General features: G+C 47.5%; 1 protein-coding gene across 3 annotated transcripts in view; it reads right to left on the bottom strand.

Moving 5' to 3' along the window:
• SCAF8 (SR-related CTD associated factor 8) overlaps nucleotides 1–24,792 on the bottom strand; it is a 1,826,711-nt gene that overhangs the window by 1,254,523 nt on the left and 547,396 nt on the right. For all 3 annotated transcript variants that reach the window (XR_013596231.1, XR_013596230.1, XM_078649179.1), the window contains exons 11-12: nucleotides 7,477–7,626; nucleotides 4,564–4,691 (exon numbers count right to left, since the gene is read on the bottom strand). Coding sequence is in view for 1 of the 3 variants with exons in the window: in XM_078649179.1 (XP_078505305.1) it covers nucleotides 4,564–4,691; nucleotides 7,477–7,626 (278 nt within the window). In the remaining 2 variants the exon portion in view is untranslated. The remainder of the gene's footprint in view (nucleotides 1–4,563; nucleotides 4,692–7,476; nucleotides 7,627–24,792) is intronic.

Genomic DNA, 24,792 nt, shown 5'->3' with positions numbered 1-24,792 from the left:
GCAGGACACACACAGACCAGACAGAGATCTGAACCTGCTTCTTTCACGCCATATGAGGAGCACTTCAAAAATGGTGAAGGCATTGTGACTTGAAAATCTTTTAGGAAAAACTAAAGAAGTTGTGAAAATGCTTTCCAGTCATTTAACAAACAAAATGGTTCTGTTGGGTAGCAAAGACAATTCCTTTGGTAAAGGAATTGTCTTTGCTACCCAACAGAACCATTTTGTTTGTTAATCGTATATACCCAGGTTCTGAGGGACACAGGGTTACCCCTTTTTATAAATCATTCCAGTCATTTAAGACACAGAGTAAAGGTGAAACATCCAGAATTCAGGCAGAAGAAGCTGTAGAGATTGGGAAAAACAACAAGTCTTCCTAGGTCCCACTCCCATGAACAAGTAAAAAGAAATGCCCCAGAGATGCACTTGCCAATACAATTTCCTTCTGGAACTGGAAACATCTAGCTTCTTAAAGAAACATGCAACCTTTGTTTGCACTGTTCTAATGTAGTGCATATTAGACATTCATTACCCTTATACAATGCACCATTTCGGTGCAGTCTAGGATTTGGACACTTCAATAGTTTTGTAGCATCATTCTTAACAGAGGATTGTGAATTCAGGATAAAATTTACCTACATAGGCTATTTAGAACATCTCTTTTTCTAGTCGAGTTTACCAGACAGCGCAAGTTATCAATTTGCAAAAGAAATTGTGGGATTACCGAGAACTTGCAGAGGCTTATAGCTTGCTTACCATTTGTTGATTGACACCCATTTCCATGCTTTTTATTCAATGGCCTTCCTTGTCCAGGCTTGTCCATTTTGTGTATGTCTGTGCCTTGGGGAAGTTGTCTGCCTTCTATCATTCCACAGCTGAATTTTAAGGAACTAATTTGTTCTTTCTGCTAAAGCACTCCATGAGAGTACATGTGTTTTACAGCTCTCTCCATCATTTGCTTCTCTCCAACCATAGACAACGTGGTGCATGCGCTCTCTTGTGTGCATCTTAACCGAGGTCGGTGTTGCTTTAATGCTCATGTGCTGCTTCCCCGGCCTCCTGTGTCACTCTTCATGTCTCCCCTTCTCACCTGCCCGCCCTAACCCGCTTCACTTTAGTCCTTTTTGCCCACCATCTTTTTAGCCACTTTGATTTATTTTGGGAGGGATAATAAGGCAGCAAACTAATTCTGGTCCCTCTGCGTTAAAATTAAGCATTTTGAGCTACTATTCCATTTTTTTTTATTTACAGCTTTATCTCAGACAGAGAAATAAAACAGGCATTGGCAAATCAAATAGGTTTCACCAATCTAATGAGTGCTGACCTGTTGGCTAGCCAATGTTTGTTAAGTATGGTTTTCAAAAAGTAAAAGAAAGAACATTTCAAAACACCACAGGAAAAACAGACTTCTATTTTTACTCTGGAAACTCTAAATAGAATTTAAAAAGAATAGAGTAGTGTCACAAAGTTAAAAAGAAATGCTTGCCAAGGCCTAATTTACTTTCCACAGGATTCTGCAAACTGGTCTTCTGCAGCAGCCCAGGGAGTCGGGGTGCAGGAGGATGACCTAGGTATTCACTCCTCTGGCTGGAAAGACGGCCAAATCAAGGGCACACCTCATGGTAGCGTTTGAGATGGCCTTTTCCTCAACTAATTCTTCCCCTCGCTTGCAGTGTTGGTCAGGGAGATGTTGGAGGAGGCTCTCCAGCTCCCCCCAGTGAGCTCTAAAATAGCAGGAAATGAGGCTTACTGAACTGGCAATGTACGGATGCACCCACCCCTACTCTTTTACTGCAGCATCAATCCATTTACTCTCCTTGTCAGGAGGCAGAGCATCGCCCGTAGCCTGGGCTGTTGCCATTTTCCTGGTAGTGCTGAGAACCAGGGTGTGTGGTGGGACGTGACCACAGACAAAGTGGGTCTGAGGGTGCAGCGTTGCATTTTTCCCCCACCAATCGGGGAGCTACCACTCAGGATTTTGACCGCACCGGCCTTAGGGCAGAGTTTATCATCCCCTTCAGCATATGAAGATATTGGAGAGAACACACTGATTTGTAAGGTGTCTCAGGCAAAGAAATCATCCTCGGGGGAACGGTGGGGGGGATGAATGGGGGTTAAGAATTTTCAGCTTATAATAGATAGCCGCCCATTTGATTTCACTGTCTTGGTGTCATTTGGCGAGGATGCCCTGACAAGGATATTCTGTGGGGTGTGGATAAATAGGACAAAGTCCTTAGCAGGAGAGTAAAGACCAGGACGGGCTGTATCAAAGTAGGACACCGGTGAACAACAGGGACATGTGGGGAGGTTGGGGGGAATGGGGGATGATGGAGGTGGTGGTGGTGGTGATGTTGGGAGAAGGTGGAGGTCATGGTGAAAGTGGAGGAGTAGTAGGGGCAACAGTCTTGTCCCCAGGCATTTTGGAGGGTAGTAGAGGGACAGAAAAGTCCGCAGGTGGAACATCTTCATAAGCAAGATTGTTTGTTAGGCCGAGTCATTTCAGAAGCAGAGAGCTTGCTTTTTTTGCAGATGGGTGATGATCTGTGGCTGCCTCTCACCCAACACCTTTTTGCAGCTGCCTCTCATCAAGGTCATTTTTGCAGATTTGAGGCTAGGCCTTTCTCCTTATTCGGTTGTTAATGGTGCTTAAGGGCATCAACGGGTTTTCACTGCCACATGCTTTCAGACATGAGAGCTGTCAAGGGTCAAGTCCCTGGGATCGACCTCTCCTCAGCTCCGATGTCTTGCTTCGGTGTCGAACAGGGCCCGAGGGCGTGGGTACAACTGAAGACGGCAGCGGCTTAGGCACAGGGCTTGACACCAGTCCCTCAGAGCAGCAGTGCTCTGCTCAGACAGGCAAACTGTTTTAAAAGAGACCTGGGTGTCGACTGTACACATGCAGGAAATAAAGGCAAGGTCGGGGTCAACAGATATGGATGGAACATCTCATCACCTCTACCTCCACAGAGTTCTTTCACCATGGGCTCCGAGATGTCGGAGCCAATGATCTTGGGACTGGGTAGGCAGGACGAAAGATATGATGAGTAACCAGATTTATCTTCGGTGCAAACATGGTCTGCCTCAGTGAAGATGTCTGGTGTTTACGAAGAAGACTTGTACATCCTGCTGCGGGCCAACCATCTGTCTTATCGCTGATTCAGTATTCTGTTGTATCTGAACGCCAAGCAAGAATAGCACTGGCTCCTCATAGTCCGGCTAGAAGCACAAATTACAGATAGTGTGGAGAATGGCCCAGGGGTATTGTGGAGTTTCACTGCAGGCATCTTCTGAAGGGCGTCATTCCATTACCTCACACGTTATCTTTTTTTTAAGTCAATCAGACAGGCACACTGCTCTGAAAGACCTCATAGGTAAAGTGGCCCAGTCACTTGGCGAGGATGAACCCAAGGAGTATAGGGGGGGGGGGGCGTCCTAAGAAGACAAATGCATCAACATTTTCTGAGTGTCGAGAAGGAAGACAACAGCCTCCGGAACGGGACACATCAAGCTTGTCAAGACCAGGAGCAACACTGATACACATCCGAACCAGACGGCAGAAAAAAACAATTTATCAACAGACTCAGTGGCAATGTGCATTCACATCCAGAGGAGTCATCATTGATACCCAAGACAAAAAACTTCTTCAAAGAAAAACAAATTGCAAATATATGCGTGCTCAACACTAGATGGCAGGAATATGCATAGTATGTTTATCTACAGCCAAACCTGAAACAAGCAAGTAGTTTCCTAAATGTGAGCTGTTGAAGGATACAAATCAGACAATCAGAAGGAGGCTATAATGTGGGGAGGGGCAAACACAGAAAGAAGACAAGTCACTAAATAAGAAGCAAATGACTTGCATAAGTCAAACAATGGTAAACAATGAGCAAGATTTAAGTCCACTGTAAGCCTTTCATAATCAAACAGCTTGTGCCGTCTGGAAGGCGAGACATTGAAAATGGTGTTGGTGTCATTTTGTAGGGGCGCACACACCATGACGCATACCTGCGCAAAAGTCACCGTGCATGTGTACACAAAATGCCGGTTAAGCTGTGCTGTGTGTCTTATGCCGATGCTGCACAACATACTGCTGATGCTGTATACAGCATCAGCAAAAGGTATTGGAGAAGTCAACAGGTCCAAATGAGACCTACTGCCTTTGCTAATGCTTGTTTACATTGGGCATGTTAAATCCATACACGCTTTTCATTTATAAACTACACAGCCAGTGGTGGCATGAGTGATTTATACATGTCACCTGAACCCTGAGAGTTTGCCATTAATTTTTAACAAGTGAAATGCTTCATGTTTTGTCAGTCCCTGCCTCCTGAAATACAATGAGGATTAACGCTGTTGTAGACCTGTCCAAAAATTGCATATGGTGATGATACTTTATACCTTACACTGAAAAATTGTTAAACTGTCTACTCAAGTGAAGAAATGCTTATGTTATCAAAGGACTTCAAAAGCTTATACATTTCACTACTATAGTTTAAATATGTTGTTTACTCCAATTAAAAATATAAAATGTAGTGTCTGGATAATATAGTTACAATGTAATACCTTGAATGGGATCGGGAAGGTGTGCTTGATTTTGACTCAGGAACAGGTTGTTTTTCTTCTTCCTCCTCCTCTTCAAAAGCCTCTTCTTCAGTAACTTCTTGCTCTGTCACTTCTTCAAGCTCCATATCCTAAGCACGAAGTAGATACATTACAGCTGTCGAGCAAACACTTCAGCATGAAAAATGTTGCTTTTTCATAATCTCCCATTAACACCTTTTAAGTGCAAGATAGCAATGAGATTACTAGGATTAGAAGCACGCTGCTTAACATGGATGACAAAAAATTTAAATAAGGATAATGTTACTTGCCTAGTAAGCATCTGTTCTTGGCATGTAGAGCTGTAGATTCACATGCTTTGCATAGTTCTGCCATCTAGTGTTGGGTCCGGATGTTTGCAAGTTGTTTTTCTTCGAAGAAGTCTTTCCTAGTAATGAGGTAAGGGGACTCCTCTTTTCAGTGATAGTGCGCATGGTCATCGACTCCATTGTTAGATTGGTTTCCCATAAGAGGGTGAGAATGAAATAAGTAAGTGTAGCATAGAGATGTCCATGCGTATAGATGTATAATGAAGAAGTGCAACAACTACAGGTACCCGGGGAGGCGGGTGGGCGCATGTGAATTTACAGCTCTACATGCCAAGGACAGATGCTTCCTGGGTAAGTAACATTATCCGTTCGAGGCATGTGTGCTGTAGATACACATACTTTGCATGGACTACAAAGCAGTACAATCCAAAGCAATGGCTAACCTGTAGATGTTGCAGTTGTTTGAAATAGTGTTGTAAGTACTGCTTGGCCTACATTAGCTTGCTGACATGCTAGCACAGCTACACAATAGTGTTTGGTAAATGTGTGTGGTGTACACCATGTAGCTGCCTTACATAGGTGAGCTAGAGGAATGTAACCTAAAAAGTCCACAGAAGCCCCCATTTTGTGAGTGGATAAAGTTCCCTTAGCTTTAACGAAGCATGTTTGAATGGATTTAACAATCCATCTTGCAAGACCAGATTTAGAGACGGGATTGCCTTTGTGAGGTAGAACAAATAAAAAAAACAGTTTTGTTTTGCGAAAGTCTTTTGTTGAATCTATGTAGTACAAGAACGCTCTTTCATCGTCAAGCGTGTGAAGAGGGAGTTCTGCTACAGAATCAGGTTGAGGAAAAAAGGCTGGTTACACAATTGGTATGAAAAGCATATACCACTTTGGGAAGGAATTAAGGATTGGTGCGCAGAACTACTCTGTCTTTGAGTAGCTGAAAGAAGGGTTCTTCTAAGGTTAATGCCTATAGCTCACCAACACTCCTCAGTAATGTGAGCACAATGAGGAAAGCAACATTCCATGAGAGGAACTGTTAAGGGTATTTGTGTAATGGTTCAAAAGGTGGACCCATGAGCCTTGTGAGGACAATGTTGAGATTCCAGACTGGGGCAGGAGAAATCCTTGGTGGTATTACTCTTTTCAATCCCTCCATGAAAGCTTTGATTACTGGAACTCTGAATAGTGACAGATGTTGCTTGTTCTGCACATACCCAGCTACAGCTGCAAGGTGCAAACACACAGATGAATAAGCTAGTCCAGTTTGCTGTAACTGTAACAGGTAACAGATAATGTTTTGTAAAGAAGCATTTAAAGGATTGATTTTGTTATAGGAGCGTACAACACTTTTTCCACGTTGCTGCATAGCAAGCTATGGTGGTAGGCCTTCTTGCTTCTTTTAGAATACTTAAACAGTCTGGTGGTAAATTTAAATAACTAAACTCAAGGACGTCTGGAGCCAGATCGCTAAGTTCAGTTATTTGGGATTGGGATGTCTGATTTCTCCATGGTTCTGTGTGAGGAGACTGGAGGTGAGGTGCAGCTTTTGATGTGAAACTAGTGTCCGCTCCAACAGGGTGGTGTACCATGGCCGACGTGCCCATGTGGGAGCTACTAGATTTAATGGGAGGGATGTTTGCCTGAGCTTCTGAACCAGACGTGGAATGAGCGGGAGAGGCGGATAGCATAGGCAAATATCCCTGACCAGTTCATCTATAGGGTATTGCCCTTTGAGAGCGGGTGTAGGAACCTGGTGCCAAAGCTTGGCCATTTTGTCTTTTCTGCGGAGGCAAACAAGTCAATTTGTGGGAATCCCTTTGTTGAAAGTACAGAAGGAGAACTTGGGGATGAAGTTCCCACTCGTGAATTTGCGGTCTCCTTCTGCTGAGGTCAGCAAGTGGATTGTTTACTCCTGGAAGGTGTTGTGCCAGAAGATAAATCTTGTGATGGGTCGCCCAATTCCAAATGGCTTGAGTGAGTCTGGACAGTTGGAGAGAGTTTGTCCCCCTCTGCATTTGCACATAATTCATTGCTATCATGTTGTCTGTTCCAGCTAGGACAGTTTTGCTGGTTGGAGAGGTAAGTTGGGATGCCTGGGGATGCTGAGACACCGTCAGTTGGGCCACCCAAGGCCATGTGACTTCAGGTGCAGGGGTGTCTTTAGGCGCCGGGTTTTCCTTACAGGTGGCCAGGGAGGTGCCAATTGGAGGTACAGTATTTGGGTAAGACATAGGCCCTGGGAACCTGAATGGCAGGAACCCAGGGCACTTCAAGTCAAAGTGCATTAGTAGTCTGGCAAAAAGTGTTGGGGGGGGAGGGGGTTACTGCAACAGAAACCAAGCTTCCTACAAGTAGTCACTGGATATATTGTGATTTGAGAAAACTTCTTCGAACAAAAGCTACTTGCAACATCCAACCCAACATTAGATAGGAGTATACAGAGCATGTGCATCTACAGCCAAACATGCTACAAATTTTTTTTTCCTGCAATATGTTATTGAGAGCTTCCCCCCATTGCAGAGAAATATTCTTGCTCTCTAACTTTACATCCTAGAGAGTGCTTTTCTTATGAGTATATTTGCATTAGGATGGCCTTTACCTCTTGCTCCATTTCTCGTGACTCTTCTAGTTTAGATTCTGCCTCCTGGAACTGTTGTTGACTGCTTCCCTGCGACGGTGACCCAGAATTCTCAGAACCAAAAGTCACTTCCTGGCTTTCCTGGCTTTCTTGATTTTCCTGTGTAATCGTCTAAAAGGAAAACATTTATAAAAACATCAAAATTTGACGTATCACATTGTAACTTGTAATGGTTCAAAAGGTGGACCCATGAGCCTTGTCAAAACTTATTTTGAATCTGCTCTAAGATTACTTTGGCTATAAAAAGTACCAGCTCAATACATATAAATGTATATCAATAAAATGTACTTAATTGCTACAAAGAAATTAAAAGTGGCTAAGGCTTGAAAACGTATACAAGTCATACATTTAACTACAATGCCAAGACAACAACAGGGTGCGGCTGTGTGTAATAAATGATAATTCCAAGAATATAACAGAGAAAAATTGTAATGCAGACTTTGGTACTCGAGCAAAATGACCAAAAGAGATATTTATAATGTCAAAGAAGAGGGATTAAACATCTGAACTGCTTACAAACAGCCTTATACCAATCTATGTACATTCTTCTGCCCAGGTTCATATTAAAATATGTAGACACGAGATTCAAGAACTACTTTGTACAGAAGAGTGAAAGGTGGAGTAGGGCTGTTAGTGCATAGGAGCTTAAGAAGTAGAAGAATTGCTATAGCAAAAACTTTTACTTTCTGCAAGATGTGAATTACAATATATGGATGACGTGTTGATAGAATGCGTGCTAAGGACCTCTCAAGCAAAACACAGACGTTCTTATTTAAATAATGAAGAAATGCGCTACTTACCTGAAACTGCAGTTATCCAGTATTGGTATCTTTCATAGATTCACATGCCTGAATCTTTCCCCGTCGTAGGGGTGGGAGTCCCTGGTACATAAATAAAGTAATGTCTCACAGACATATATATACACATATAGTAATGGGCCAGAGGCCTCTCATTAGTAACATATCCATGTCCTTTTGTGAAAAGGACCAAACTTTGGCCAAGAGCCAATCAGCTATCACCACCCTCTAGAACCTTCCTGGAAGGAGCTCTTGTCCCTCAGATTTTCGTAAGCACAGTGCTGAGTAGAATATTACTGAGAGAAACTAAGGTGAGCCCTTCCAGGGGAGGTGGGTGGGTTGCATGTGAATCTATGAAAGATACCAATACTGGATAACTGCAGTTACAGGTAAGTAACGCATTTCTTATCCAGTACTAGCAGCCCGTCCCGACGTTGTCCGGGAGCAATCAGGCTTCTGGGCCCCCGCCCGCCCCGACGTTGTCCGTGGGTCCCCCGGAGCGCACCTGCCACTTTCAAGGCCCCCAATGAGCCGCACACGGGCCGCTTCACCTACCTCAGCCGCGGCTCCTCCCCGCCTGTCCGCCGCTCCTCACTGCCTGTCCACCGCTCCTCACCGTTCCTCCCCGCCTGTCCTCCCCGCTCTCATGTCCGCCGCTCCTCCTCGCGCTCCTGTACGCCGCTCCTCCCCGCGCTCCTGATGTCAGCAGGCACGTCACGGCCGGTGCTACTTCCAAGGGACTACTTTCTTTTTATCGTAAATATTTTAAAGAACGTATATTTTATTTTTTTATATAGCCTATGTCCATCTGCAGACCCTGACAATTACAACGATGTATCGGGTGTTTGGATTGGTGCTGTGGTTCCTGAGTTTACCCGCCTCAAAGGTTCAAAGTTCTCTCTTTATAATAGTAGTATAGATAAAGTCTAAACAGGAAGCCCCAAATTAAAGCAAAGCCACGCGAAGTTCAGATCAGCACGTTTATTTGCATCCATTTCACTGCTCACTCCTTGACAGCATTCAGAGCAATCTTTGAGCATGTAAAGCCTGACTCGTTTCAGGAAATAATCCTTTCTTCAGAGGCATTGTTCACGAAGGGCTGGAAGAGCAGTTTTTGGCCGCGTCTGCTCATATAATCACTGGCACCTGCCACAGTGGGCGTGGCTAAATCGCAAAGCCTTCTGTGCCTTGTAGTACGCTGGCCCTCTTCCCACAGTGGGGCCACTCAACAGTCCTTGCAATTTGAACCAAGTATTCACCAAGTGGAGTAAAGTAAAGCGCTGTAAGCCCTCAGATTGCGCTTTGCAGCAGTGAATTCGTGCTCAAGGCAGCACCACCTGCATTGGAGCTGCTCTTGTCTTCGTTCCGTCTTTGCAAGCCCCTTCTTAGAGCCTGCACGAACCCTTCGTAAGGTGGGCCTCGCTTCACGACTGGGCAAACAGCCGATATCCATAGAGTCTAAACAGGAAGCCCCAAATTAAAGCAAAGCCACACGAAGTTCTGATCAGCACGTTTATTTGCATCCATTTCACTGCTCGCTCCTTGACAGCTTTCAGAGCAATCTGCGGCCGGCGCTACTTCCAAGGGACTACTTTTTTTTTTTTTTATCGTAAATATTTTAAAGAACGTATATTTTATTTTTTTATATAGCCTATGTCCATCTGCAGACCCTGTGAGAAGTTGGCCTGATATGCAGTGCTCACTATTCTAGTGATCACTATGTATCAGTCCAAACAACCCTTATTGATGTTTGGTTGTAAGTCAACCTGATAGACCAGCTATCCTAGTAGCATGGACACGTGCAGTCTTTAGGCTAAACTCTAGAGGGCGTTTTAAGCCAGCTGTTTTACCATCACATTTACCCCTTGAACACCAAGTGAAAGGACACCACACAAGTTGTTATGAAAATAAAAGGATATTTATTTATAACAAGTCTACCCTGATCTCTTTATGAGTCAGGGAGCTAAGCACATAACAAAACTCTTAAGAAAATACTTCAAGTCGCACAATTTACACAAATGCCCGAGGGGCACGAAAAACCATATACACAAGTGGAATGCGAAATTACTAGCAGGTAAGTACTACTCTCATAGACTTTAGAAACGCTAGGCCTACAATGCTGAACCCTTAGATTAGAAGCAGGAGGCCTAGGGACGTCGTGTGCAGAGTGGGAACTCTCACGCGTAATGCGGGAACAAGTCTATGGATACTAGCAAATGCAAAAGTTAGTGTTCTCGGGTGAACCCGACTAGGTAGGTCAAAAACGAAAGTGGTTCTAGACACTTAGAGAGTTGGTCTACGCTGGAGCACAGGGGTACTCGGTTTACCTAGCCCAGGGGCTGCGGCTGCATAGGGTTCAAGTGTCGTCGGATTCCTTCGTTGACGAACCGGGAGCCTGAAGTGGAAGTTGCTGGCAGGCGGCCAGTGAAGATGTTCCGGGCTGACCAAGGACTGGATCAGTTGAAGAAGAGTACCTGTAAGCAGAGGGGACCAAGTTCTGAATCACTAGCCAGTAATTAGGTGGGCACCAGGATGGCACCGGACGAGGTCACTCAGCCAGGTGAAGAGGTGACACTGGATTCTGCTGCTGCACGGACCAGGGCGCTGATGTCGACCAGGCTGGAGGTCTGCGAGCTGTCCCACGTCGGATGTCTGCTGCTGGCGAGGCTGGATCCGTTGAAGGAGGCAACAAGCCTTGGCTAAGGCAAGCCCACGTGGAGACACAAAATGGCGTCTAGGGTGGACCAGGAGGGTCCGAGGAAGTTCCCCTTCAAGAGGAGACAAGGGCCAGTCTAGAGGAGCTAGACCAGCGGGGAAACAAACGTAGGACGTCGTCTGGAGGGTTACTAGCCAACGGGCAAGCGACCGGACAACGTGGCAAGCGACACAGAAGCAAAAGGGCCCCACGCAGATCTGGTGGATGCTGGGGGGCTGGACTTCGGTGCTCGTGCTGCTTGGGGTTGGGGCTTCTCTTACCCCAGTGCACCCACTCGAGGGTCCCTCGGTGGTCGTGCTAGGTCAGTGTCGTGCTGGTTCTGATGGTCGCCGGGTCCTCTGGTCTCGTCGCACCCACGCTTCTCAGCTGTGCTGTAGAGGTAGGTTGAGGTCAGAGAGGGCAGGGAGTCCGAGTCTCGTCGAGCTGGGCAGTCTTGATCCGAAGGAGAGGCTGGCAGCAAACCGCAAGATACTTAGTTGGTGCCTGCTGCTGCAGGGTGACTACTCCTTAGTCACAAGGGAGATATCTTGAGAAGAGTCTTGAGTTCCTTTCGTGGAAAGTAGTTTCAGGATTCAAAGATGATCTAGTTTGGAAGGGGGCCTGCTCCTACCTTTATCCTGCAAAAGAGGGCTGGCACGCGTCTAAGTCCTGCCCTATGGGTGGGACTAGGAGGGAGGTGGTTACACCCCTCTCCTTTGTCCGGTCTCTCCCCAGCTCAGGGGCTGGTGCGCCCCCAGAACTGGTTTGAGCCGGCCTATGCATAGTGAGCACCGGGGTGCCACTTGCAGTCACCTTCCTCTAAAGCCCTGCCTACCTGGGATACACAAAATCCTGTCTGGGATGGTGCTGGCACCGCCCCTGACAGGAAACCCTTTGTCCTTGCCTCCGTTGCTGGAAGGACTCCCAGCAGCAGGAGGGCAGACTTGTGTCTCGGTGGCAGCATCCATTTTGTGGAGCTGAGGCTATGTCTGACTTTAACCGGAGTTACAGGTTACATACATGTCGTGTCCCTCTAGAAGGGTGGAATGCTAACCCCGTCGCCAGAATTGGCGAGGGGTTAGTATTCCAATTCGTATAACACCTTACTCGACATGTTTTGATAATGTTATACCAAAGTTAGCATATGACCGCGAGGTACATAATGCACTTAAGAGTATATGGTATAGCGTTATCATGGAACAGCTATTAGGACTTGGTTCCGCAAGCTGCAAACGGGCTCAGCTCATGCCAGAGCACCATTTCACATTATTCCAAGCACTCTGCCTTCAGGATTGATAAGGCCTGCCATAGGAGTGACTGATAGGAATATATGTGTCCATTTTAGGGTTAGATATAGGAATACTATATCTAAAGCAAAGGGTGATTACACCACCTTGCCCCAGCTGTCAAGCAGCCAGTTGTGTCAGTCTTGGATGGCCAGCCAGGGGTGGCACAATACATGCTTCAGCCCCTGGTAGGCCCTGGGTGCACCTATGCCTTGGGTACCTAAGGTACACTGTACAGGGGCTGATAAGGTGACTCAGTATCCAATTAGGTATGTACCTAGGGTACATGGAATCCATTTTACAGAGAGAGCAGTGGGCCTGGGGTCCTGAATAGCAGGGCCCCAGGTCAACTAAGTCAGAAAACCAGCAAAACACCAGGCAAAAAAATGGGGGCAACCATAGTCAGGGATCTACCTTCCTACATAACCCCCCCCAAACGAAAGGAGATAAGGCTATCCTTGACCAGGTAAGCCTATATTGCCTAAGTGGCCATATAAGGAAGTACCAGCACTGGCATGGTTACCCCCTATCTCATGGTCCACTAAGCAATCCCTCACCCTAAGGGTATCTGAGGGTCTCCACCATACCAAACTACCTGTGGTGTGTTTTGACAAAGTAAAAGGCTGGTGCTGGGATGGAGTACTGAAGTGAGACTCCACTAATGTTGGGCTCAACTTCCTCCAATCACCACCTACGATGTGTGCCTTTCTTTCCAGGACTGAGTTGCTGTGAGCTCTCAGGGTCAACCTCTGGCTACCTAAAGCTGGAGGCTGGGTCCCTCTGTTTGGCTTACTGGAGGGACAGGTCAGGTCTGGGGCCCTCAGGTCCCAAGTTTGGCTGTGCCCATCAGTGTCCATCTGTGGGAGGTCCCTAACTAATTTTAAGGGGGATCCCTCAGGAGTGTGTTTTATTTTCACTTGGCTAGGTCTGCTAGCTTCAGTGCCCTTAATCTGCTGATTGGGAGATTCTTTTGGACCGGGGGCCCTTTGGGGTCCAACACTGGCCTCCCTGGCCTCTACAGCCCAGGGCTGACTGAGGCAGGGTAGAGAGGGGCAGGTTACCTGCTCCAGACTGGGTCCCACCTTGGAAGGGTCCACTGACATCAGAGGCTCTGCCAGGCTAGGCCTGACTACCTCTGGAGCAGTTTCTTCACAAGGGGTCAGATCAGTTCCCTGAGGAGGCTGACCCTTTCCTAAAGTCTGGTGGGAGGGAGATTTCTCTTCCTCCTCAATGCTCTCTGTCTGAGTGGAGTGATCCATAGTTTCAGGCTTCACAACACTATTATCTGTCTGAGTTTGAGCTGTGGCCATCACAACTCCACCAACCTTTTCAGGAGGGGACTCAGTTTGGGTATGGGCTGTGACCATCACAGCCCTGCTAACCTTTTCTGGGAAGGAAGCTGTCTGAGATTGGGCTGTGACTGGCACAGCCCTCCTGACCTGTTCAGGGAGGACATCTTGGACTGGGGCTGTGGCTATCACTGCCCTACTAACCTTACCATGGAGGTTCACCATTTTCAAATGGGTTTCCTGTTCTACCTCAGCCCAGGCTGAGATCTCTAAATCATTCCCCAGTAGGCAATCTACAGGAACGTTTGATGACACTGCCACTCTCTTGGGGCCAGTGACACCTCCCCAGCTGAGATTTACAACTGCTATGGGATGATCTCTCTGCACTCCATCAATGTTGGTTACCTGGTATGTGGCTCCAGGAAAAAGTTGCCTTGAGGGGACTAGGCTCTCAGTCACCATGGTGATGCTAGCCCCTGTATCTCTATAGGCCTCAACTTTTATACCATTGATGAGGGGCTCCTGTCTGTACTTGCTCAAAGTGTTGGGACAAGTAGTGAAGTTGGCAAACCCCATGCCAGTTTCACAGACAAGAGTATCTAAGTCAGGGGACCTGGTTAGGCCAGAGTCCTCAGGAACTCCCAAAGTAAACGCACCCAAATTCTTGGGGGCACTCCCACCACCTGGGGGATTACTACTAGTAGTAACAGGTGGCTTGGAGGTGTTACTTGGGGGTATGTTTTCCTTATTGGGGTTCTTTGGGAAACTGATGTCAGTGTCATGTATTCCTATAGGTTCTGAATCAATCCCCCTATTCCTGACCCTATTCTGGTTAAACTAACTATCAAGTTAACTAACAGTCAGCCCATGAGGCAAGAAAAGCCCCCATGATGCAGATACCGTTATCTGACGCAGTCACACTACGGCACAGGAACGTGTTATCTGATTAGGTCATAACGCTTGAGATCTAATTAGACAAGCGACATTCCTCCAGCCCCTGATAAGGCATACGACGTTCTCATAACAAATCAAACCTATGACAACCTGGAAAATCCGTGCGGCCATTGTTTTGATTTCACAGAGAACTTTAGTAAAGAATGTGCTAACGAGCAAGTCGTATGACATCTTTATTGACGTATCTATGTCCATCCTTACGTCAATCTCGGCACCTTTAAGGTATAAATATTGCCGATCTTGCCCTATGCAAACACACGCGTGGTGACGAGACGGAGCAGCCATACTTGCCGAAGCCCAGAAGCAGAGCAGACCCCGCTGGCAGCAGCCCCGCCTTCCTGATGCGCTGAGAGACGCGCTGCTATCTCCTGCCGAGAGACCCAGCACCGGCGCTTTCGGGCAGCCCTCGCAGGCAGCCTGGAATATCGAGAGCAGAGAAAGAGATACCATTCCTCATTCATCCTAACTTCCAGGTACAGAACTGAATAACCCCTCACAGAGAATTCTTTAGTTATTCACTTGGCAAAAACAAACTTAACTTAAACTAACTTTCTATTCCCGCCCACGCATTAGACTTAGGTCAGGTACACGGGGTAGGCGTATTTAGAAACACCAGTTGAGTACGTTTAGTCAAATGTATATGTGTATGTAAATATATTTTAATCATTTTAAACATCATATGGCTCAGAAACCATATCAATGTTTTTACAGTATTATTTTATACTATTGCTTTTAATGTATGCACTTTACTTAACTATAAGTATTGCAATAATATCGATCCATTTCTCTTGTACGAGAAAAGAGACTGATCAATAAATAACACCTTTTTATTGAATACGCCCGTCTCTTCCTTTTCTCTACAATCTGATGAGACTAAGAATGCACGTACTGACTGAGTAAAATAATTGCCTTGTGCTCACACGACTCTTGAGATTGACTCTTGATTAGGGGAGAGCAAAGTTGTCATGTTCTATGGTTGTCAGAAACTAAATCCCTTGTCTAATCAGGGGAGTTAATTCTTTCCTGAACATTCGAGAAAGTTTCTAGCGAACTCTGAGCTACGCTGGCAAACCCAAAAATTAAGTGTAGTATCGACAGTAGTAGACCTAGTTAACGTCTGGCCTAGGCCTTTACTGCTGTAGGTATTATTCCAATGCGCAGAGCCTATTGGGAAGATAGGAACTACACTACATCAGTTTTCCAATGACCCACCTGCTTGCAGGTTTGGCAATAAGGTTTCTTTTGGGTATTGGAAGGATTCTGGGACCCACCCCCTTCAGAGGATTTTTGGGGCCCTGATGTGGTTTGATCTGAAGATTTATTCCCACCCTTCTCTTGAGGCTTGGTTGATTCCTTCTTTTGGTCACCACCTTGGTTCTTAGGCCTAACCCTGGTTCTGACCCATTTGTCTGCCCTCTTACCCAATTCTTGTGGAGAGGTCAGATCAGAGTCTACCAGGTGCTGGTGTAATAACTGGTTCTGACAATTATTTAAGACTTGCTCTCTCATAATTAGATTATACAATCCTCTGAAATCAGTAACCTTACTACCCAGTATCCAGCCTTCAAAAGCCTTAGTGGAACAATCAACAAAGTCAGCCCAATCCTGAGACTGAGTTTTCTGGGTGTCTCTGAACAGCAACCTGTACTGCTCAGTGGTTAAGCCAAACCCATCAACCAGTGTATTCTTCAGGACTTGGTAATTGTTAGCATCCTCTACTCTAGTAGTGAGGAGCTTATCTCTACCTTTGCCTTCAAAGGAGAGCCACAGTATAGCTGCCCACTGACTTTGGGGGATGCCCTGGACAGTGCAGGCCCTCTCCAAAGCAGCCATCCACTTGTGGATGTCATCCCCTTGTTTAAAGGGGAGCACTATCTTACTCAGGTGTTTAGTGTCTAAACTCCTTTCCTTATCCCTAGGGATATTGCTGCCACCAGTGGGAACTGTCCCACTCATCTGCTGCTCTCTAGCAAAGGCAAGCTTTTCTTTGGCCAGGGCAAGTTCTTCCCTTTCAATCCTCAGATTAGCCTGTTTCATCCTTGCTTCATGTTCTCTTCTCTGAGGGGAAGTCAATCTCCTCTGGGGAGAAATCCTTCTCCTCTGAGAGGAGGCATTAGAGTGCAGAGATCTATTGGAGTCCCTAGAAGGAGATCTATCTCTCTTAACTCCAAGGTTAGGACTCATTAGGGTCAGTACTGGGGGTCCCCCAGATCCTTCCCTAAGTAGGTCTAAGTTGGCCCTAGTAAGTCTGCTGACTAGTTCAGGCCTGTTGTCTGCCTTATCCCCAGAGGGTTCCTCTTCTTCCTCCTCCTCAACTGCTTTGTCAGTGTCAAGGAGGTCTGGATCACCAAGGGTGCCCTCTAAGGCTGGCATATTCCCATCTGTATGAGAAGCTTTCCTAGCATCATATGTCTCTAAGAGACCTATCAGAAAGGGAATGGTGGGGTTAGACCCCTGTTTCAGTTTCCTGGAGGTACACACTTGTCTCATCTCATGGAAACTGAGAGCTGCATATCTTGAGATGACCTGTGGAGGGTCATTAGCCACTAGGGGAGTCTCTGAAGACTCTCCATGGGTAGACATGCTTCTAGTGTGGTGTAAGTGGTGCACTTACCTACACTATTTGTTTGCCTACTGATCCCTTGCTAAGAGTTGTAGTCAGGGTGTGCTAGGCCCTGTTGAACTACAACAGCTGGTTCAGTAGAACTCAGAGTATTCTAAGCTAAGTTATATGTACCTTGGTACTTATGTGATCTTTCAAATGATATTCTTAGGATACGTGTGGTAAAACAACAGCAAGCTCAAATCCCAACCGCTGCTCACCAATGTGAGAAGTTGGCCTGATATGCAGTGCTCACTATTCTAGTGATCACTATGTATCAGTCCAAACAACCCTTATTGATGTTTGGTTGTAAGTCAACCTGATAGACCAGCTATCCTAGTAGCATGGACACGTGCAGTCTTTAGGCTAAACTCTAGAGGGCGTGTTAAGCCAGCTGTTTTACCATCACATTTACCCCTTGAACACCAAGTGAAAGGACACCACACAAGTTGTTATGAAAATAAAAGGATATTTATTTATAACAAGTCTACCCTGATCTCTTTATGAGTCAGGGAGCTAAGCACATAACAAAACTCTTAAGAAAATACTTCAAGTCGCACAATTTACACAAATGCCAGAGGGGCACGAAAAACCATATACACAAGAAGTGGAATGCGAAATTACTAGCAGGTAAGTACTACTCTCATAGACTTTAGAAACGCTAGGCCTACAATGCTGAACCCTTAGATTAGAAGCAGGAGGCCTAGGGACGTCGTGTGCAGAGTGGGAACTCTCACGCGTAATGCGGGAACAAGTCTATGGATACTAGCAAATGCAAATGTTAGTGTTCTCGGGTGAACCCGACTAGGTAGGTCAAAAACGAAAGTGGTTCTAGACACTTAGAGAGTTGGTCTACGCTGGAGCACCGGGGTACTCTGTTTACCTAGCCCAGTGGCTGCGGCTGCATAGGGTTCAAGTGTCGTCGGATTCCTTCGTTGACGAACCGGGAGCCTGAAATGGAAGTTGCTGGCAGGCGGCCAGTGAAGATGTTCCGGGCTGATCCAAGGACTGGATCAGTTGAAGAAGCGTACCTGTAAGCAGAGGGGACCAAGTTCTGAATCACTAGCCAGTGATTAGGTGGGCACCAGGATGGCACCGGACGAGGTCACTCAGCCAGGTGAAGAGGTGACACTGGATTCTGCTGCTGCACGGACCAGGGCGCTGATGTCGACCAGGCTGGAGGTCTGCGAGCTGTCCCACGTCGGATGTATGCTGCTGGCGAGGCTGGATCCGTTGAAGGAGGCAACAAGCCTTGGCTGAGGCAACAAGCCTTGGCTAAGGCAAGCCCACGTGGAGACACAAAATGGCGTCTAGGGTGGACCAGGAGGGTCCGAGGAAGTTCCCCTTCAAGAGGAGACAAGGGCCAGTCTAGAGGAGCTAGACCAGCGGTGAAACAAACGTAGGACGTCGTCTGGAGGGTTACTAGCCAACGGGCAAGCGACCGGACAACGTGGCAAGCGACACAGAAGCAAAAGGGCCCCACGCAGATCTGGTGGATGCTGGGGGGCTGGACTTCGGTGCTCGTGCTGCTTGGGGTTGGGGCTTCTCTTACCCCAGTGCACCCACTCGAGGGTCCCTCGGTGGTTGTGCTAGGTCAGTGTCGTGCTGGTTCTGATGGTCGCCGGGTCCTCTGGTCTCATCGCATCCACGCTTCTCAGCTGTGCTGTAGAGGTAGGTTGAGGTCAGAGAGGGCAGGGAGTCCGGGTCTCGTCGAGCTGGGCAGTCTTGATCCGAAGGAGAGGCTGGCAGCAAACCGCAAGATACTTAGTTGGTGCCTGCTGCTGCAGGGTGACTACTCCTCAGTCACAAGGGAGAAATCTTGAGAAGAGTCTTGAGTTCCTTTCGTGGAAAGTAGTTTCAGGATTAGTAACAAGATGAGTCAGGGAGCTAAGCACATAACAAAACTCTTAAGAAAATACTTTTTCTCATGGCTTAGTAACAAGATGGCCGCCAGGTAGGAGCTCCTCGTCGGAGCTCCAAGTGCTTGGGATTCCAATTTTGGATTTAATCCCTGTTAGCACTCAGTATCCCGGGTATCCGTAGTTACGCAACTGAATGTAACTACAACAGTAACTAAAGTAACTGGAACATATTCTTATCGGCGCGGGAGAGGACCTAATCGCCCCCGCCTTTACCGGGATGCTACTGTCCATCGCAGGCGCCTAGAACGGACGGCTGACTGCCTGGAGCTTGCAGGGGTGCTGACCGGAGCCTGCAGGGGAGAACAGATTGGGACCAGAGACGCCTACTGGGGCGCGGACTGAAGCCGGCAGGGGATTCCAGACTGGGATCGAGACATCCGCTGTGAGCCTGCTGGGGCGCTGACCGGAGCCAGCAGGGGATACCAGACTGTGACCAGTGACGCCCCTCGTGAGGGACTGCGAGGGAGCTGCCCTCTTGCTACGCGGCGGTTCTGCCCGGACTCATGCGGCGCCCATTGGAGAGTGGGCGCTCAGGCTCGGTGGGGTCGACTGAGCTGGCCCCCAACCACAACGGAAGGCGGGGACCGGCTGATGGGGCGCTGACCGGAGCCAGCAGGGGATGCCTGACCGCTGACTGGGAGCAGAGACGCCCCCTGTGAGGATCTGCGAGGGAGCTGTGAGGATCTGCGAGGGAGCTGCCCTCATATTGCTCGGCGGATTCTACCCGGGCTCATGAGTCCCGAAGCTAAAGGCGAGGAAAGCGGGAGACACACGACATCGCCTAGCGAGGCGGGAGGGGTTGCAGCGTAGGAGCTCTGGATTTGCGGGCAACAGCGAGGTTCCCTCGGCAGACGTGACTCCCGGAGGCCCCCCTCTCATGCTGCTGCAAGGGCCACAGGAGCGGACCTGCGGAGCAGACCTGCAGACTTCTTGCAGTGCTGGCGGGGACCGAGGATCGGGCATGGGGTCTTGCACGCAACCTGCCAGTAGTTCACCGCATCTTGCTTGCTTCACCTCTTGCCTAGACCCTGGATGCCTGCAAAGCGTGATATCGGCAATAATACTGCAATCTCAACTCTAAGGCGCCACAGAGCTGAAAATAACCATAAGGTATTTTATTTACTCCACTCGTCTCACATTTTCAAACCGCCATTGTTTATAAGGGCAGGGGTCACTAACTGAAACCATAAATCTCTGCCTGTACCTCCAGACGCCCACGAGGCCCCTCGGCATAACTCCTCCACACAGGTCCATCAAAATAGAGATAGGACTCCCTCCCAGAAGGCCCTTCCCTGCTCTCAAAGCAAGAACAGAGGACTACTGTCTCCGACTCCCCTTCTTGGCGGCCACTTTAGACTGATCTTTCTCAGTGGCGGCCATCATGGACTAGTCAATCTCACTATTGGAGCATGACCTGAGAACCGGACACATAGACTAAGTTCCACTACCGCGCACCTTACTTAGCCTATATCGACACGCTCTTGTGATAGTGTCTGCCTTCTATTGCAGCATTTTTACATCTATTTTGTTTTTATGCAATTGTTTTTACCTGTAACGCACCGACTGCTACCTCATATACTCTTGGGTGCTCACAGTGTACAACTATTTGGTTTTACGTATTGGTCCTATAACCTGTTTTTATGTAATTGTTTTACCTGTAACGCACCGATTGCTACCTCATATATTTTTAGGTGCTCATAATCTACAACTATCTGTTTTTATGTATTGGTATTATAAATTGTAATGCACCGACTGCTACCTCATATTTACTTATGGGTGCTCACTAGTATCACCTGGTACATTTAACTCCTGTACTGCAACATTTGCTACCGCATATATCTTTTGGTTGCTCGCTAATGTCACTTGCGATTCATGTGACTTACTGTTGCTGTTGTATTTTGTTCCAGTATACTGACAGCACCATACAGCTACCTGTATTCGGTACATTTAGGCAAACTGCACCCGTTTAACTTTTAATTCTTAACCTCCTTTAATGCACCGATGACTCAATTCACCGCCATCCCCTTCACCCCGGACTCCACTACCCTCACCCGCAACCACACCCCTTCCCCACGCACCAATCCTCAGAACTACACACATACCATTAACACTCATCGCTCTCCCGACATCACAGCTCCCACCCACACTGCTCTCACCCACAACCCCACCCCTTCCCCTCCTACCAACTCTCAGACCTCCACAAATACCATTAACACCCCTCTGTCCCCAGACACAACAGCTCTCACCCACTCTCCTCTCTCCCCTGACATCACCCTCAACACCACCCCTTCCCCTTCGACCAACCCTCGGACCTCCACACATACCATTAACACTCCTCTCTCCCCTGACATCACAGCTCCCACCCACACTCCTCTCTCCCCTGACATCACAGCTCCCGCCCTCAACCTAGCTCAGCTCCGGAACGACACACACAACGACAATTCCCACCCTTTATCCCCTCCCATCCTCAGCCCCCACTACCCTCTGACTAAATACGCAGAACACACTTCCTCTCTCTACTTAACTCCCCCACCTCTCAACAGGTCCACCATCAATCCCACTTCCCCCCCACTCTCAGTCCTCACTACCATTACTGCACCCCCACCACCACTAACTTACACCCAGCCTCCACCCTGCTCTCTCCGCCCTCCACCAACCCCCTCTCTACCTCATCCATACCGCCCCCGCCCAAACTCTCTCTCCTCCCTAACTCCGGCCCGTACATGGACACTGACACAATGGAGCCCTGCACGAACACCAGCCTACCCCCCCCTCCTGCTCGCTAATTCACGGGTCAGTCATGCACCTCTGATCCCCGCTCCCACCGCCATCGCATACCCCACGCTGGACAAGATCATGGCCACCCTCATCCAGGTCAAAGAAGAACTGCACATCATCAAAGAACTTCTCTGCACAAACCCCATACAACTCTCACCCAACTCAACCCAACCCACCAAGTAGTTCAAGTGTACTAATTACACTTGAACCACTACTTCGGACTCTTAAAGAATATGCACAGACCTTACTCCCTGTTCGACCTCTTTGTTTATCTGTATTATCTGTATTTTTGGTCTACATCGATTTGTGCTGTTAGCTTTACTGACTTAGCTGTTTGATTAGGATCTTGTACTCTCTCTATGTAAAGCGCTCTGATATCTGCAAAGATCTTGTTCGCGCTATATAAAACTTTCAAAATAAATAAATAAAATAAAGATGATCTAGTTTGGAAGGGGGCCTGCTCCTACCTTTATCCTGCAAAAGGGGGCTGGCACGCGTCTAAGTCCTGCCCCATGGGTGGGACTAGGAGGGGGGTGGTTACACCCCTCTCCTTTGTCCGGTCTCTCCCCAGCTCAGGGGCTGGTGTGCCCCCAGAACTGGTTTTGACCTGGCCTATGCATAGTGAGCACCGGGGTGCCACTTGCAGTCACCTTCCTCTAAAGCCCTGCCTACCTGGGATACACAAAATCCTGTCTGGGATGGTGCTGGCACCGCCCCTGACAGGAAACCCTTTGTCCTTGCCTCCGTTGCTGGAAGGACTCCCAGCAACAGGAGGGCAGACTTGTGTCTCGGTGGCAGCATCCATTTTGTGGAGCTGAGGCTATGTCTGACTTTAACCGGGGTTACAGGTTACATACATGTCGTGTCCCTCTAGAAGGTGGAATGCTAACCCCGTCGCCAGAATTGGCGAGGGGTTAGTATTCCAATTCGTATGACACCTTACTCGACATGTTTTGATAATGTTATACCAAAGTTAGCATATGACCGCGAGGTACATAATGCACTTAAGAGTATATGGTATAGCGTTATCATGGAACAGCTATTAGGACTTGGTTCCGCAAGCTGCAAACGGGCTCAGCTCATGCCAGAGCACCATTTCACATTATTCCAAGCACTCTGCCTTCAGGATTGATAAGGCCTGCCATAGGAGTGACTGATAGGAATATATGTGTCCATTTTAGGGTTAGATATAGGAATACTATATCTAAAGCAAAGGGTGATTACACCACCTTGCCCCAGCTGTCAAGCAGCCAGTTGTGTCAGTCTTGGATGGCCAGCCAGGGGTGGCACAATACATGCTTCAGCCCCTGGTAGGCCCTGGGTGCACCTATGCCCTGGGTACCTAAGGTACACTGTACAGGGGCTGATAAGGTGACTCAGTATCCAATTAGGTATGTACCTAGGGTACATGGAATCCATTTTACAGAGAGAGCAGTGGGCCTGGGGTCCTGAATAGCAGGGCCCCAGGTCAACTAAGTCAGAAAACCAGCAAAACACCAGGCAAAAAGTTGGGGGCAACCATAGTCAGGGATCTACCTTCCTACATACCCTGACAATTACAACGATGTATCGGGTGTTTGGATTGGTGCTGTGGTTCCGGAGTTTACCCGCCTCAAAGGTTCAAAGTTCTCTCTTTATAATAGTAGTATAGATTAGGGGTATCTTTCATAGATTCACTTGCCTGAATCAGAGTAGCGAGCAATAACAAGCACATTTAGAATGGTACAACATGAAATCTCACTAGATAATAACATATCAATTGTGAAATGCAAAAGGTACCAAAATGCAATATAAAAGAGAAATGTGCATGTAGACAGTAGGAAGGTGGGATGATAGAGAAGGCTCACCTCTAGTGAAATAGATGACGGAGCACAGCTTGTCCCAACGCTGCATCTTTCATTAGTTCAGTATCCAAGCAGTAGTGCCTGGTGAACGTATATGGCGTCTTCCATGTCGCCGCTCTGCAGATGTCAATGATGGGCACTCCCGCAAAGAGCGCCATGGAGGTTGAGACTGCTCTAGTGGAATGAGCACGGACCTTGGAATGCAGAGGATGTCCTGCTGGCTGATGACAGAAAGCAATAGATGCAGAGATCCAACGTGAAATGCTCTGCTTAGTCAATGGAAGACCTTTCCTAGGTCTGCTAAAGGCAAGAGTTGGTTAGACTTCCGAAATGTCTCTGTTCTGTGGATGTAGAACTTAAGACAGGGTTTGAGATCAAGAGAGTGGAGAGACCGCTCCGCTGCAGAAAGTGGATTCTGGAAGAAAGACCGCAGGACTATAGGCTCATTAAGGTGAAAGTCAGATGGGACCTTTGGAATGAATTTAAGATTAGTCTTTAGAATCACTCTGTCCTGCCTGAATTGGAGGAAAGGGTCTTGAATTGAGAAGGCTTGGAGTTCGCTTACTCCTCTCGCTGAGGTAAGCGCCAGTAGAAGAGCCTCTTTCCAGGAAAGATATTTGATATCGGCTTTGTGTATTGGCTCAAAGGGATGTTTCATTATTTGAGCAAGCACAATGTTTAGCTGCCAGGTAGGCGGTAAAGACTTCACCGGAGGGAATGTCCTGAACAAGCCTTTAAGAAATTGTTTTATGAGTCTACTGGACCAGAGGGAAGCATCAGTTGAGGAACGTCTGAACCGATATATGGCAGCCAGGTGAACTTTTATTGAAGCATGAGCAAGACCCGAGTTTGCCAAATGAAGAAGGTAAGGCAACATCTGTGCAGGTGACGAAGAAAAAGGATGTATTTTCTTTGACTTGTAAAGGCGCACCGTGAGGGTTCTTTTGGTTTGTACACGGGCCGCCAAGGATGCCAGCTTGGATTGACGCTCCTGCAAAGGGAATGCTTTCTTCTGAGCCGTATCGAGGACAGCGCCTAGGAAAGTGAGACGCTGGGAAGGCTGGAGGACAGATTTCTCTCGATTTAGAGTAAGGCCCAAGTCGTTGAAAA

This window comes from Lissotriton helveticus, chromosome 6, assembly GCF_964261635.1.
Source record: "Lissotriton helveticus chromosome 6, aLisHel1.1, whole genome shotgun sequence".
Classification (NCBI taxonomy): Eukaryota; Metazoa; Chordata; class Amphibia; order Caudata; family Salamandridae; genus Lissotriton; species Lissotriton helveticus.
This window is presented reverse-complemented; position numbering and strand designations above follow the sequence as displayed.